At 44.7% G+C, this 12,844-nt stretch overlaps 1 protein-coding gene across 1 annotated transcript in view; it reads left to right on the plus strand.

The window, feature by feature from the left end:
* Positions 1 to 10,633, plus strand: part of MTFP1 (mitochondrial fission process 1) — a 37,528-nt gene extending 26,895 nt beyond the window's left edge. The window contains exon 4 of the mRNA XM_068271499.1: positions 10,303 to 10,633. Within this exon, the coding sequence (XP_068127600.1) occupies positions 10,303 to 10,384 (82 nt within the window). The 3' untranslated portion in view covers positions 10,385 to 10,633. The remainder of the gene's footprint in view (positions 1 to 10,302) is intronic.
* Positions 10,634 to 12,844: the final 2,211 nt, after the last annotated feature.

Consider the following 12,844-nt stretch of genomic DNA (forward strand, 5'->3'; position numbering starts at 1 on the left):
AATCTTCTGTGAACTCATCATACACCTAACAGAATACCTTGGGGTGTCTTCTTTCTAAAATGGGGTCACTTGTGGGGTTCCTATACTGCCCTGGCATTTTACGGGCCCAAAACTGTGAGTAGTCTGGAAACCAAATTTCTCAAAATGACTGATCAGGGGTATAAGCATCTGCAAATTTTGATGACAGGTGGTCTATGAGGGGGCAAATTTTGTGGAACCGGTCATAAGCAGGGTGGCCTCTTAGATGACAGGATGTTTTGGGCCTGATCTGATGGATAGGAGTGCTAGGGGGGTGACAGGAGGTGATTGATGGGTGTCTCAGGGGGCGGTTAGAGGGGAAAATAGATGCAATCAATGCACTGGGGAGGTGATCGGAAGGGGGTCTGAGGGGGATTTGAGGGTTTGGCCGAGTGATCAGGAGCCCACACGGGGCAAATTAGGGCCTGATCTGATGGGTAGGTGTGCTAGGGGGTGACAGGAGGTGATTGATGGGTGTCTCAAGGTGTGATTAGAGGGGGGAAATAGATGCAAGCAATGCACTAGCGAGGTGATCAGGGCTGGGGTCTGAGGACTTTCTGAGGTGTGGGCGGGTGATTGGGTGCCCGCAAGGGGCAGATTAGGGTCTAATCTGATGGGTAACCGTGACAGGTGGTGATAGGGGGTGATTGATGGGTAATTAATGGGTGTTTAGAGGAGAGAAGAGATGTAAACACTGCACTTGGGAGGTGATCTGATGTCGGATCTGCGGGCGATCTATTGGTGTGGGTGGGTGATCAGATTGCCCGCAAGGGGCAAGTTAGGGGCTGATTGATGGGTGGCAGTGACAGGGGGTGATTGATGGGTGGCAGTGACAGGGGGTGATTGATAGGTGATTGACAGGTGATCAGTGGGTTATTACAGGGAATAACAGATGTAAATATTGCACTGGCGAATTGATAAGGGGGGGTCTGAGGGCAATCTGAGCGTGTGGGCGGGTGATTGGGTGCCCGCAAGGGGTAGATTAGGGTCTAGTCTGATGGGTAACAGTGACAGGTGGTGATAGGGGGTGATTGATGGGTAATTAGTGGGTGTTTAGAGGAGAGAAGAGATGTAAACACTGCACTTGGGAGGTGATCTGATGTCGGATCTGCGGGCGATCTATTGGTGTGGGTGGGTGATCAGATTGCCCGCAAGGGGCAGGTTAGGGGCTGATTGATGGGTAGCAGTGACAGGGGGTGATTGACGGGTGATTGACAGGTGATCAGGGGGGATAGATGCATACAGTACACAGGGGGGGGGGGTCTGGGGAGAATCTGAGGGGTGGGGGGGTGATCAGGAGGGGGCAGTGGGGGGGATAAAAAAAAATAGCGTCGACAGATAGTGTCAGGGAGTGATTGATGGGTGATTAGGGGGGTGACTGGGTGCAAACAGTGGTCTGGGGGGTGGGCAGGGGGGGGTCTGAGGGGTGCTGTGGGCGATCAGGGGGCAGGGGGGGGGGAAATCAGTGTGCTTGGGTGCAGACTAGGGTGGCTGCAGCCTGCCCTGGTGGTCCCTCGGACACTGGGACCACCAGGGCAGGAGGCAGCCATTATAATAGGCTTTGTATACATTACAAAGCCTATTATACATATGTGCAGCGGCGATCCGGGTGCTAGTAACCTGCCGGCGCTTCCGAACGGCCGGCGGGTTACCACGAGCGGTGGGCGGAGCGAGTCCCCGGCGGCTGATCGCGTCACTAATGACTCGATCGCTGCATAGCCACTCCCGCAGCCGCCCCCGCCGATGGGCGTATTGCGGTCGTTTGGGCCCAGTCTTTGCCGCCGCCCATTGGCTGGGGGCGGTCGTCAAGTGGTTAACATCCTGGTATAACAATCGTTATTCTGCAGATCACATGTACAATGCTGCATGTCGTTTATGTATGGCAGCTATATCAGGGATTTATGCACTCAGCAATGTCTCTAACTGTACTCGATGGATCTCCTTATGGGTGCCTTCGACCAAATACTTCCACATTATCTGCCTACCATGACTAGGGTTGCAACGGTATGAAAATTCACGGTATGATAACCGTCAAAAAAAATACCACGGTATGACGGTATTACGGTATACGGTATTACGCAATTATTCTCATTCCAATCTACCTATAAAAATGTCAAAAAAATAACAATCCCAAACAGTACCAAAAGTAAATCTCATTCTCCCCGTGTCACATGACTGCCTATGGCAGAGAGGGCAGATAATAAGGCCATTTGAAAGCACAGTAGGTTAATATGTCGGCTTCCATGAATCAGGAAGTAGAAACTGTGCAGATTTATTTTAGGATTTGTATCAGCCGTAACAAAGAAAGAAATTGCTGTTGCATATCTTTTTGAGCAGAGAGGACGTTTTGAGTTCAGGTCCACTTTAAAAATGCTGGTGGTAAACTTTACTATACACCTTAGTGTACCAGAGATGAAGCATTGTGAAAGTTTTATATATACCTGCGGCTTCCTCCAGCCTCATCATGTGCACGGTTCCCTCCCACGCCGCCATCCTCAGCCTTTTCTATCGCTGGTATTGAGTCCGGTAACTTGAGCCAGTTGCGGCCAGTCTGAGCATGCGCAGTGCGTTCTCTGCAGCAGAGAATAATACTACGTAGGCATAGTAATATTTTCTGCCAGAGACAGAGGGAGCGCACTGCGCATGCGTAAAATTGGCAGCGACTGGCCAAAGTTACGGGACTCAGTAACAGCGATAGAAAAGGCTGAGGATGGCGGCGTGGGAGGGATCTGTGCGCATGATCGGGCTGGAGGAAGCCGCAGTTACCTATAAAACTTTCACTATGCTGCGTCTCTGGTTTCCTTTAAAGGATACCAGAGCTGAAAAATAAAATGCAAATGGGTGGAGCGGACATGAATTAGGTGAAGTCCTGTGCTAAGCCACTGCGGACGATTTCTTTTAAAAGTAGGGGGACAGAGTAGAACAGGGGGGAGCGGTGGGCATGAGGACACATGACATCACACAAACACACGTACATCAGGCAGGCGGACACACACACACACACACACACACACACACACACACACACACACATATACATCAGGCAGACATTCATCCATCAGGCAGACATAGCTCAGGCATCACACACATGCCATACATTACACACTGGCTGCATTCAAACACAGCACCTCTCACACAGCAACATCGCTTATCTTGTGTCATAAGCTTCAGCTTGTCCACGTGCAGTGTGTCTCTCGCTCCTTCTCCCGGGCGGGCGGGCGGCATACTCATTTTTATGGGGGAGGAGAGCTGGACATTCCTTTGAACACTGATCTGTATCAGTGTTTATGTCAGCTCTGCAGTCGGGGGAGGCAGGGGGCTGCATACATCTAGCAGGAGGGGAGAACGGGCTGTTGCTTTTTCTCATTTCCCGTATTTATTTAGGTAGGAATGACCTGGTGACTCCCCCTCTGCCTTTGTGGTACAGTCCACAATAAAAAACCACAAGCGGAAACATTGCGGGCGGGCGGGGGAAGGAAAGATCTCTGTGTGCTCTCCAGCCGTGGCCGCCCGCGTCATCACAGGACGCGTATCACCACCCAGCTCCTGCACTCATGTCGGCAAGCCTCCCGCAATCAGGAACTAGCTTTGGGAGCTTGCCTTCCAAACGGAGGGAGACGGAGAGCAGGACAATGCCGGAGCGGTGGCGGGGGAAACGGAAATGCAGCCTAAACCGGTATTTCCTAAAAGTGCTTACCGTGATTACCGTGCATTGTAAAACCATGGTATACCGCGGTACCGGTAAATCGCGGCAACCCTAACCATGACAGGCTCGTACGTTTTTCTGTTCCTAAAGTATCTACTCGTATATAATGCTCCTATTAATAACTTTACGTTTTACTTTATGAAAGTTCTCCTAAGTTGGTGCCTTATGCACCAAAATGTGGTATGCATGCACGTTTTGTTTGTAAAGCAGATAATCTTGAATCTTACTGTATGTACTTTGCTATGCTATGTTTAGATATATAAATATTGAATCACCTCTCAGTGCCTTCCACAAAATCGCCGCTAAATAATATGTCTAGTATGATTACATTGCTGCTCTCGGTACGATTACAGCTATGTGTAGGGCGGCTGTCACTGGTCTTAGACTACACTCTTGAGAGGATCTCCTAACAGGTGCCTCATACAATCGAAAAGACTACATCTGAATATTATACCCCGTATCTCCCGGTTAATATGCACACATTTATGCACAAAGCGATAAGGATGGTTCTAAATTTTACTAAGCCGGACGAGCTGTCGCTCTGATGTCCTACCACCCCCCTCATACTTTGTAATACCAACAACGTTTGTACACATCGGTTAATAGGTCGTTTCAAGGTGTGTTTCACTTGTAAGGGCTTATAAGTTATGTTTTTATATGGGTTTAAGATCTCACTTAGGGTTTTCAGTGAGATAGGGAGGGATCCGGGGGTTAATTACCTAAGGGTATTCAGGTTCAGGTTCAGTTTATATTCTGAAATACAATTGGTGCGCAATGGAAAAATACATCTACTAGTACTACCACGTGGAAACACGTTGATGCTGCATATGGCTTCATTATGGCTCACAACTCTACACCGGCCCTTACAATGAATCCCATAAAAGCACTAACTATTCTTAGCGAATATGGAACGTCCGAGGATTGAATGATCAAATTAAACGTTCTGTTGTATTTAATTATGTTAAGGGACATAGACCTGACATACTGGTTCTCATAGAATCTCACATCACTGGTAGTAAGGTGAAGGCTTTAGAGCGTGGTTGGGTGGGAAAGGCATACCACTCCACATTTTCCCAATATTCAAGAGGTGTATCAGTACTAATACATAAATCCTTACCCTTCTCATTGCACAAATCAAATATTGACCCTTTAGGCCGTTATGTATTCATATATGGCTCAATTGAGAATAAACCAATAACTATACTATCCTTCTATATTCCTCCTCCATACTCATCCACAATACTTAAAGAAGGTGTCTCCTTCATTACATCATTCCCCCCATGCCCATCCATATGGGTAGGAGATTTCAATGCAGTATGCAACCCAGCACTGGATAGATTCCCAAATACATTGCCCTCAAAAAACACCCCTTTTGCAAACCTAATGTCTGAACTATTACTAAGTGATGTATGGAGACATTTTTTCCCATCATCCACACAGTATACATGTTTTTCAGCAACCCACAATACGCTCTCAAGAATAGACTATTTTTTTGTCTCCCAATCCTTGCTACCCCTGACTGAATCTATAAAACATCTCCCTGGGGTGACATCTGACCATTCTCCTATTTATCTCTCTTTAAGATGGTCTGACACTCCTACAAATTTCATGTGGAAATTTAACCCCTTTTGGCTTTCCATACTCACATCGGATGTCTGGCTAATAAATAAACTGCAATCCTATTTCATAGTACATAAAAATGAACATTCTCGTTCACTTGTTTGGGACAGTTTTAAACCTTATTTCAGAGGAATTCTAATCAGTACGATTTCCCACCTTAAACGAGAATCCTCATCCACCATTCTCAAACTACAAAACCAGCTCCCCCTCTTGGAGCAATTGTACATTGAAAAACCATCTGAGGAATCCTTATGTGAGTGGAAGAAAGCTCAAAATCAACTATCCATAATACTCCACGAAAAAGCCAAATCTCAACAATTCTTCTACAAACAATCCTTTTATGAGCACGGGGAAAGAACTGGTACCATTCTAGCCAGAATGGCGAAAGGGAGAACAGCATCCTGTGCAATAACCGCAATCAAGGATAAGAACTCAAAATTATTAAAAGGGACACTTTGCATAAATCAAAGATTTGCTGAATATTTTAAAGAATTATATACCTCAAAAACTCAGTTCTCACAGACAGATGCAGAAATATTTCTTGCAGAGATTGACTTACCTAGATTGTCCCCGGAACAAAGAGAATATTTAGATAGCCCCATTACTCTGGAGGACGTGGAAGTAGCTGTACACGCTATCCCAAACTCGAAGGCCCCAGGACTAGATGGCCTCCCTATAGAATTATTTAAAAGATTTAATGACATTATATCTCCAGAACTACTCTCTACCTTTAATGAGGCCTTTGAGAAGAATATTCTTCCTGCCTCCATGTGTACAGCCCTAATAATAGTTCTCCCCAAACCTGACAAAGATCACACACAATGCGTTTCTTATCGACCAATTTCTTTACTACCCATGGATGTTAAAGTACTAGCTAAAATCCTTGCAACCAGACTAAATAAAGTAATTCTCTCCCTGGTCACAAAGGATCAGACTGGCTTTATGCCTGGAAAAAAGACTGCCCTCAATATTCGCCGCCTATTCACTAATCTACAAGCGCATCATGAAAACACCGGAGACAGATGCGTAGTAACTCTAGACGCTGCCAAAGCGTTTGACGCAGTAGAATGGCCCTTCTTATTTGCTACGTTAGCTAGATTTGGATTTGGTGAGAACTTTATGAAATGGGTAAAATTATTGTACACTGAACCCAAGGCTCAAGTTTGTACCAACTCTATCATCTCTAAACCATTTTCTCTATATAGAGGAACTCGCCAGGGTTGCCCCCTGTCCCCCCTTTTATATGCCTTATCAGCTGAACCACTAGCATGTAGAATTAGGAAAAACCCATTAATCAGAGGTCTCCGTATTCACAATGTAGAAGAAAAGATTAGTCAATACGCGGACGATACAATTCTGTATCTAGAGGACCCTCATTCCTCTCTAAAAGCTGCATACGAGACAATAACTGAAATGGGCCAGTACTCAGGATTATCAATAAACTGGAGCAAGTCCGCTATTTTGGGCATAGATACCCCATCAGTATCAAAAGAAGGCCTTCCATGTCCTCTAAAGATTACCACTTCGTTTAAATATCTGGGTGTTGTAATACAGGCAAACCCCTCCTTCTACTATAAAGATAATGTGGCTCCACTATTATCCCTGGCTCAGAACAAGCTGGTCGCCTGGACAAAATTACCCTTATCAGTAGCAGGACGTATAAATTTAATTAAAATGTGTTCTGGCTTACAGCACGTTCTACTATCACCATCTCTGTAATAAATCAACTTATCTCTCTCTTGTCAGACTTGTCAGGCCTGTGTCTGGAAGGCTGCCAAGTTCTTCAGTGTTGTGGTTCTGTGATGCATCTCCCCCCTCCAGGCCCCTCTATGCACACTGCCTGTGTATTATTTAGATTAGGGCAGCTTCTCTCTTATCTTTTACAAGCTGGATAAATCCTCCTCTGAGCTGGCTGGGCTTTCACATACTGAGGAATTACATACAGGCAGAGCTGTCTGCAGGAAGAAACAGCCTGACACTTCAGTGGAAGATAGCTGCAGGGGAAAAGAAACACACAAATGATCTCTTGAGATTCAAAAGGAATACAGCCTGCTTGTGTATGAATGTATTTTCTATGTGTGGACATACTGTACATCAATCTACTTCCTGTTTTGGTGGCCATTTTGTTTGTTTATAAACAAACTTTTTAAAACTGGTTTTTAACCACTTTTAATGCGGCGGGGAGCGGCGAAATTGTGACAGAGGGGAATAGGAGATGTCCCCTAACTCACTGGTATGTTTACTTTTGTGTGATTTTCACAATACAGATTCTCTTTAAAGAGGAGCTGTTAGGTATAGGGTCTCAGAGGAAAAAAAACACACATATCAGTAGCTAAATATTGTCTGTACTGACAATACATATGCATTTCACTGTCCACGTTTGCAAATCCTATATACAAATTCTGTGAAATCCAGAGAATGATGCTCCTGACAGCTCATGGCAGGTTCCATGTTTGTCTGTCTCCTATGAAGCCAATTGTGATGTCATATCCTCCCTGCTTCCTGATGATTCGACGCACAAAAAAGATCCTAATGGACAACACTACTGTGCAGTGAATATTAATTAGCCATGTGGCTAGGAACAATAGCGGACTCATGCAGTATACTCTAACGCTCTAACGGAACATGTGCCCTGTGATTTTTCAGTGCTGTGAGTTTAGGCTGCTGTAACATGAGCCTGTAACTTCTCACTGTGAAAGCAGCCTTAGGGCGTGATAGGGAAATGAAGGGCATGACCCAAGGTAGTGCACTGGGGAGAAGCAGCCCCAGAATGCTTTGCAGCACTTCCCCGGGGAAGTCTTGTGCCCGCGCTGGAACAAAACCATTCTCCAGTCCCCCGCCGCGCCTCACTTCTGGAATTTGCGGCTTTAAATCAGTAGGATCAGTGTTCTCCCCAGAAATTTTTTTCCAGCCGGGTGGCATGAAATAGTAGCCGGGTGGCATGTAAAAGTAGCCGGGTGGGGCGAGATGAGAATGCAGGGCCAGTGCCTCTGTGAGCAATTTTGCTTACAGCATAGGAGGAGGTGAGCCGATGACAGCCGGGTGGTCACCAAAACTAGCCGGGTGGAGCACCCGGCTAAAAGAGCCTGGGGAGAACACTGAGGATTAGCCATACTGCCATACTATGCCAGGGGAAAAAAAAAAAAAAACATATGTAGATAAATACTTGATCTACTTACATAACACATGTATTGTACTGTCCGAGTTTTGATTTCAGTAAATGAAGAGAATTCTGTTCCTGGTGGGAACCATGTCTTTTGCCCACAGTTTAGGCTAAATCCTGATGTCATTTCTGCCCTTTACTTTTTTTTTTTCCTTTTCTTCTCCAATCCCTGAGTCACCTCAGCCTTGCCTGTAAACACAAGTGAGCAGGGGATGCATTTCAGATAGGCAGCTAGACAGGGAAATAAATGGAAGAGGAGGAATATATTATAGGATTAAAAAAAAAAAAAAAACAGCATGCAACGGTTTGGCACTGACTATTAAAAGGGCCAGTGCTCCTTAAAGGAATACTATCGATACCCAAGTGTTATAAAATGACAGTTTGCAAATAATGTCTAAGTAGCTGTGTAAACATTTTCCTACTTTTCATGTTAAATATCAGAGGCAAAAGCTGTAATTTGAGGGTAGGATTTAGCTATATTGGGACAAATCAATTGCAGAAGGGGTGTCTGCTTCAATGCACCGCCAGAGTTGCAAATCAGACTACAGAAAGCAAATATTAAACATATTAAACTCTGAAAGCAAAAACAGTATGGATAGCTGTGACAATTAGTTACATTTCCTCTGCTCTCTTCAGACACTTCAATCAGAAACACAGGACACAGGAGCTGCAGCTGTTGGGAGCTCTCTCTCTCTCTGTCACACACAGAGCTGCACATAGAGTTAACTGATCAAGTGTGAGGGGAATTTCCCCTCTCCTCATGGCTCAGTCAGCTGTCAGTTTTGGCGTCAGTAAAGATTGAATGTATTTTGATAACAGTAAACAAAGAAGTTGCTACTAAAATGTATACACCAGTACTTAGCAGCACTTCCCAGACAATTCCTGTCTCAATTGAAAAAAATGTGAATCGATAGTATTCCTTTAAGTATGTGATAACTCCAAACCATAACAGCAGAAAAAGTTTTGAATGCAGGATAAGCATCTTTATCGCTTAATACACTCAGACCAGTTGCTGTTGAAATTTGATTTTTATGGCGACAATCCCACTTCAACGTTACAAATCACTGCGCCTGCACAGCTCTCGACATGCGTGTCCTCTCTCCCACTGACGTCACCTGGAGTGTACTGCGCAGGACTTCTCTGGGGGGCCATTACAAGCCCCAGGTAAGTTGAACTCATCTTTTTTAATCGCCTTACAGTACTCCTTTAAGAAAATGTCATCATGCAAGGAGGAATTAATTCCTTGAACATGGCTAATGATTTAGGTAGTTACAAGCCAAGACTGGACTGGCAGGCCAGTATAGTGAACTCGGGAACATCTTTGGATCTGCCTCCAGGACTCCTTATTGGTCATTTTATCTGGTCAGTAGGAACAAAACTGCGCAGGAAGTTGGGTGCACCATGTACTGCCATAGACCGCACTGTGAATTGCAGCTATAGTAGCACTTGGGCAGTAATTTGGGCGCCGTAAAAAAATGGACCCCAAATTACTTTAAAAACAGCGTAGTTCGGCCACCAGTAATAGCTGGCAGTCAAATTAAGTCTTACCAAATTAAGTTCATGGCAGCCTGCAGGGGAAATAGTAATTAATGCCGCCGGGACTTTTGCAGGAGCAGGGTAAGCAGTTTTTACGGCTTCACCCTGCACCCAAATTTCCCGGCACCATTTTCGCATGTATGCCAGTAAGAATTCTCCTGTGGGAAGATTATCATTAAACACCATTTTGTCTGAAAAATGTGTTGGCAATTTATGCAGAGATGGCATATATAAATGATATTGCATTTCTTCTCTGCAGATCAGTGGACTTCTTGCTGGACTCCAGTCTCCGCAAGCTCTATGGCACACACGCTACAACAGATGAATCCCGCCCGAGCTGACACCGGCTACAGCGAGCAGCGGCCTATTTTATTTCAGGTTTACAGACCGAGCAGATATGACAGGAAAAACTCAGTGCATCTACTAACATTAGAACTGCAGCCCTAAAATCATTTCTGCTCGTGGCCTCAATGTGTCAGCAATAATAGTGAAAGCAAGAACTGAACACGTTATGAGATGTCAGCTACAATAAAGATAAAACATATGAGAATGTGACCCATAAAGGTTTACAGTCTGCCAATATTACTAAAGCGTTTACGGTTTCCTAAAAAGGCAACTAACTTCTGCCATACATGGCTATTTCATGTGACCTAGACTCTAGCGGCCTGGGCAAAGATTAGAAAACTTCTCAACTAAAACAAACCCAAGGGTGAGTTCACACTATTCGGGTTACTTTGCTGTATGTAAATGCACTACCCATACAAGTGTATGGATACATTCACATCTCTGCATTGTAACAGACCATAGCAAGAAGTTTTGAATTAAGAGGATACCATTTACTGGCTACCTTAAAAGAATAAAATGTAAGCTTTCAGCTATGCAGCCTTCTTCAGACTGAAGAAGGCTGCACAGCCGAAAGCTTACTCTTATTCTTTTAACTTAGCCAAAACTTCTTGCTTTTACGGATGGCTAACACGGTACAACAAACTACTGCTACTAAGCAGACCATGCACCTGCACTTCAGAATTACAAGCACATTATTATAGCAATACGTGCTACAAAAAAAAGTCCACATTTTGACCTACTGAGTATACCTTGTGCCATGCCCCAATACCATAGCCATTAAATGCACATAGTGCAAATGGGTTAATTTTTATCATGCCAACACAAAGCTGCCTTCTTGTCACATTTTCTTAACAGCTGGTTTTGCTACACAAACTTGAGAAAGCAGCTTCCAATGTACCCAGGGGTGTTTTCAGGCATATGCATTACAGGCCACTGCCTAGAGTGCCATTGGTCCTGGGGGTGCCATGCCCCTGTTTAAGCCCCACCTCCTGAACTAAGCCACACCTCATGGATGAAGCCACACCCCCACAGGTGATTGTACCTCCTGTCTCCTTGTGCCACCTCTGCCCCCCATGTCCCTCTGTGCCTCCTGTCTCCTTGTGCTACCGTAAGTCCCCCGTGCATCCTGAGATGGGTTAAAGTGAAATGGTTCCCTAGGCAAGCAACGACTTTAGGCCCACGCTTGATGGCCACCTAGCTTTTTTTGGCAAGATTTGCGGAGGTTAGCATAAACCGGCTACTAGACTCTCCAGGCCCTAGGCAACTGCCTAAGTTGCCTTGTGGATCATCCATCTGTGTGTCCCTCTGCCTCCTTCTCTCCCACTATGCCTTCTTATATCCCCCATTGTGCCTCCCTCTGTCTCCTTGTTATTGGGTAACTTAGGACTTCTTACCTGGAGTGACAAAAAGGCTAGAAGTGCCCGAGTGTACAATTTCCATGTGCTCTGACTGTCATAACGTACTATGCATGCATCCCATTGTCTTTGGAAAAATAATGTTTATATTTAGTACTCACAAAAGTTACCTATATTAAGTTGTAGTTACATTATATTTTGAAAGTATGTCCTTGAAGCTATGAGTTTCACAATTGTTTGTATGCACATTCAACACTAAGCTCTTTTGGCACATCACGGTTCATACATTAAAGCACAAACTCCCCCCACAATTGTGAAGAACAATAATCTTTGATGTGAGCGATGTGCAGTTCCACGGGGGATAGTAAATTAAACCATAGCTGCATTCGCAATTCAATATCGTATCATGGGGGGGGTGGTTGGGTAGCTTGGGTAGATGTTCAGTTCTTGGTTACGGTTTCTCTTTAAAGTGAACCTCCAGACTAAAAATCGACTCAGCAGCACTGAAAAGGCCTGGTGTTTCTTTAACAGTTTCACAGCATCAGAACTTTGTTTTTCTTATACAAGCCTCATTTTTAGCTGCACAGAAGAAAACTGCCCAGGCAGTTTCCCCTTATGCTGTGCAAAGCATGATGGGATTTCTGATGTTCTCGTTCTGCTGTTTTGGTGCATTTTTTTTTTTTACATTTTGAATTTGACAGCTGGAAGGGGTTATCAGGACACAGGACAGTTGGAACATTGTCTCATGCTCCCAGTCACCTCCTTTCAACCAAAAAGATGGCAACGCCCATGAATCACAAACATTTGCCTGTTCTTTTAAAACAAGGTGGGTAAGAGATTATATTACCTATCTATTCTAATTAACATAACTAATGTAACTTAATGACAGTATGTTTAGGCTGAAGTTCAACTGCCTGTGCAAGTAAGCCCTTAAAGGGGAACAGTGTGCTCAGCAAGCAATTGTAAGACTTTTCACTGCCCATCAGCTGCCCGAGGAAAAGGGGCCTACAGCTGTCAGTGACGCAATCTAGCATTAAAAGTGTGCGTCTCCACTCTAATATTTAGGATCACTGTACTCCATGTTCCCTATTTTTGGCTTTG

The sequence above is a fragment of the Hyperolius riggenbachi genome, chromosome 1 (assembly GCF_040937935.1).
Source record: "Hyperolius riggenbachi isolate aHypRig1 chromosome 1, aHypRig1.pri, whole genome shotgun sequence".
Lineage (NCBI taxonomy): Eukaryota > Metazoa > Chordata > Amphibia > Anura > Hyperoliidae > Hyperolius > Hyperolius riggenbachi.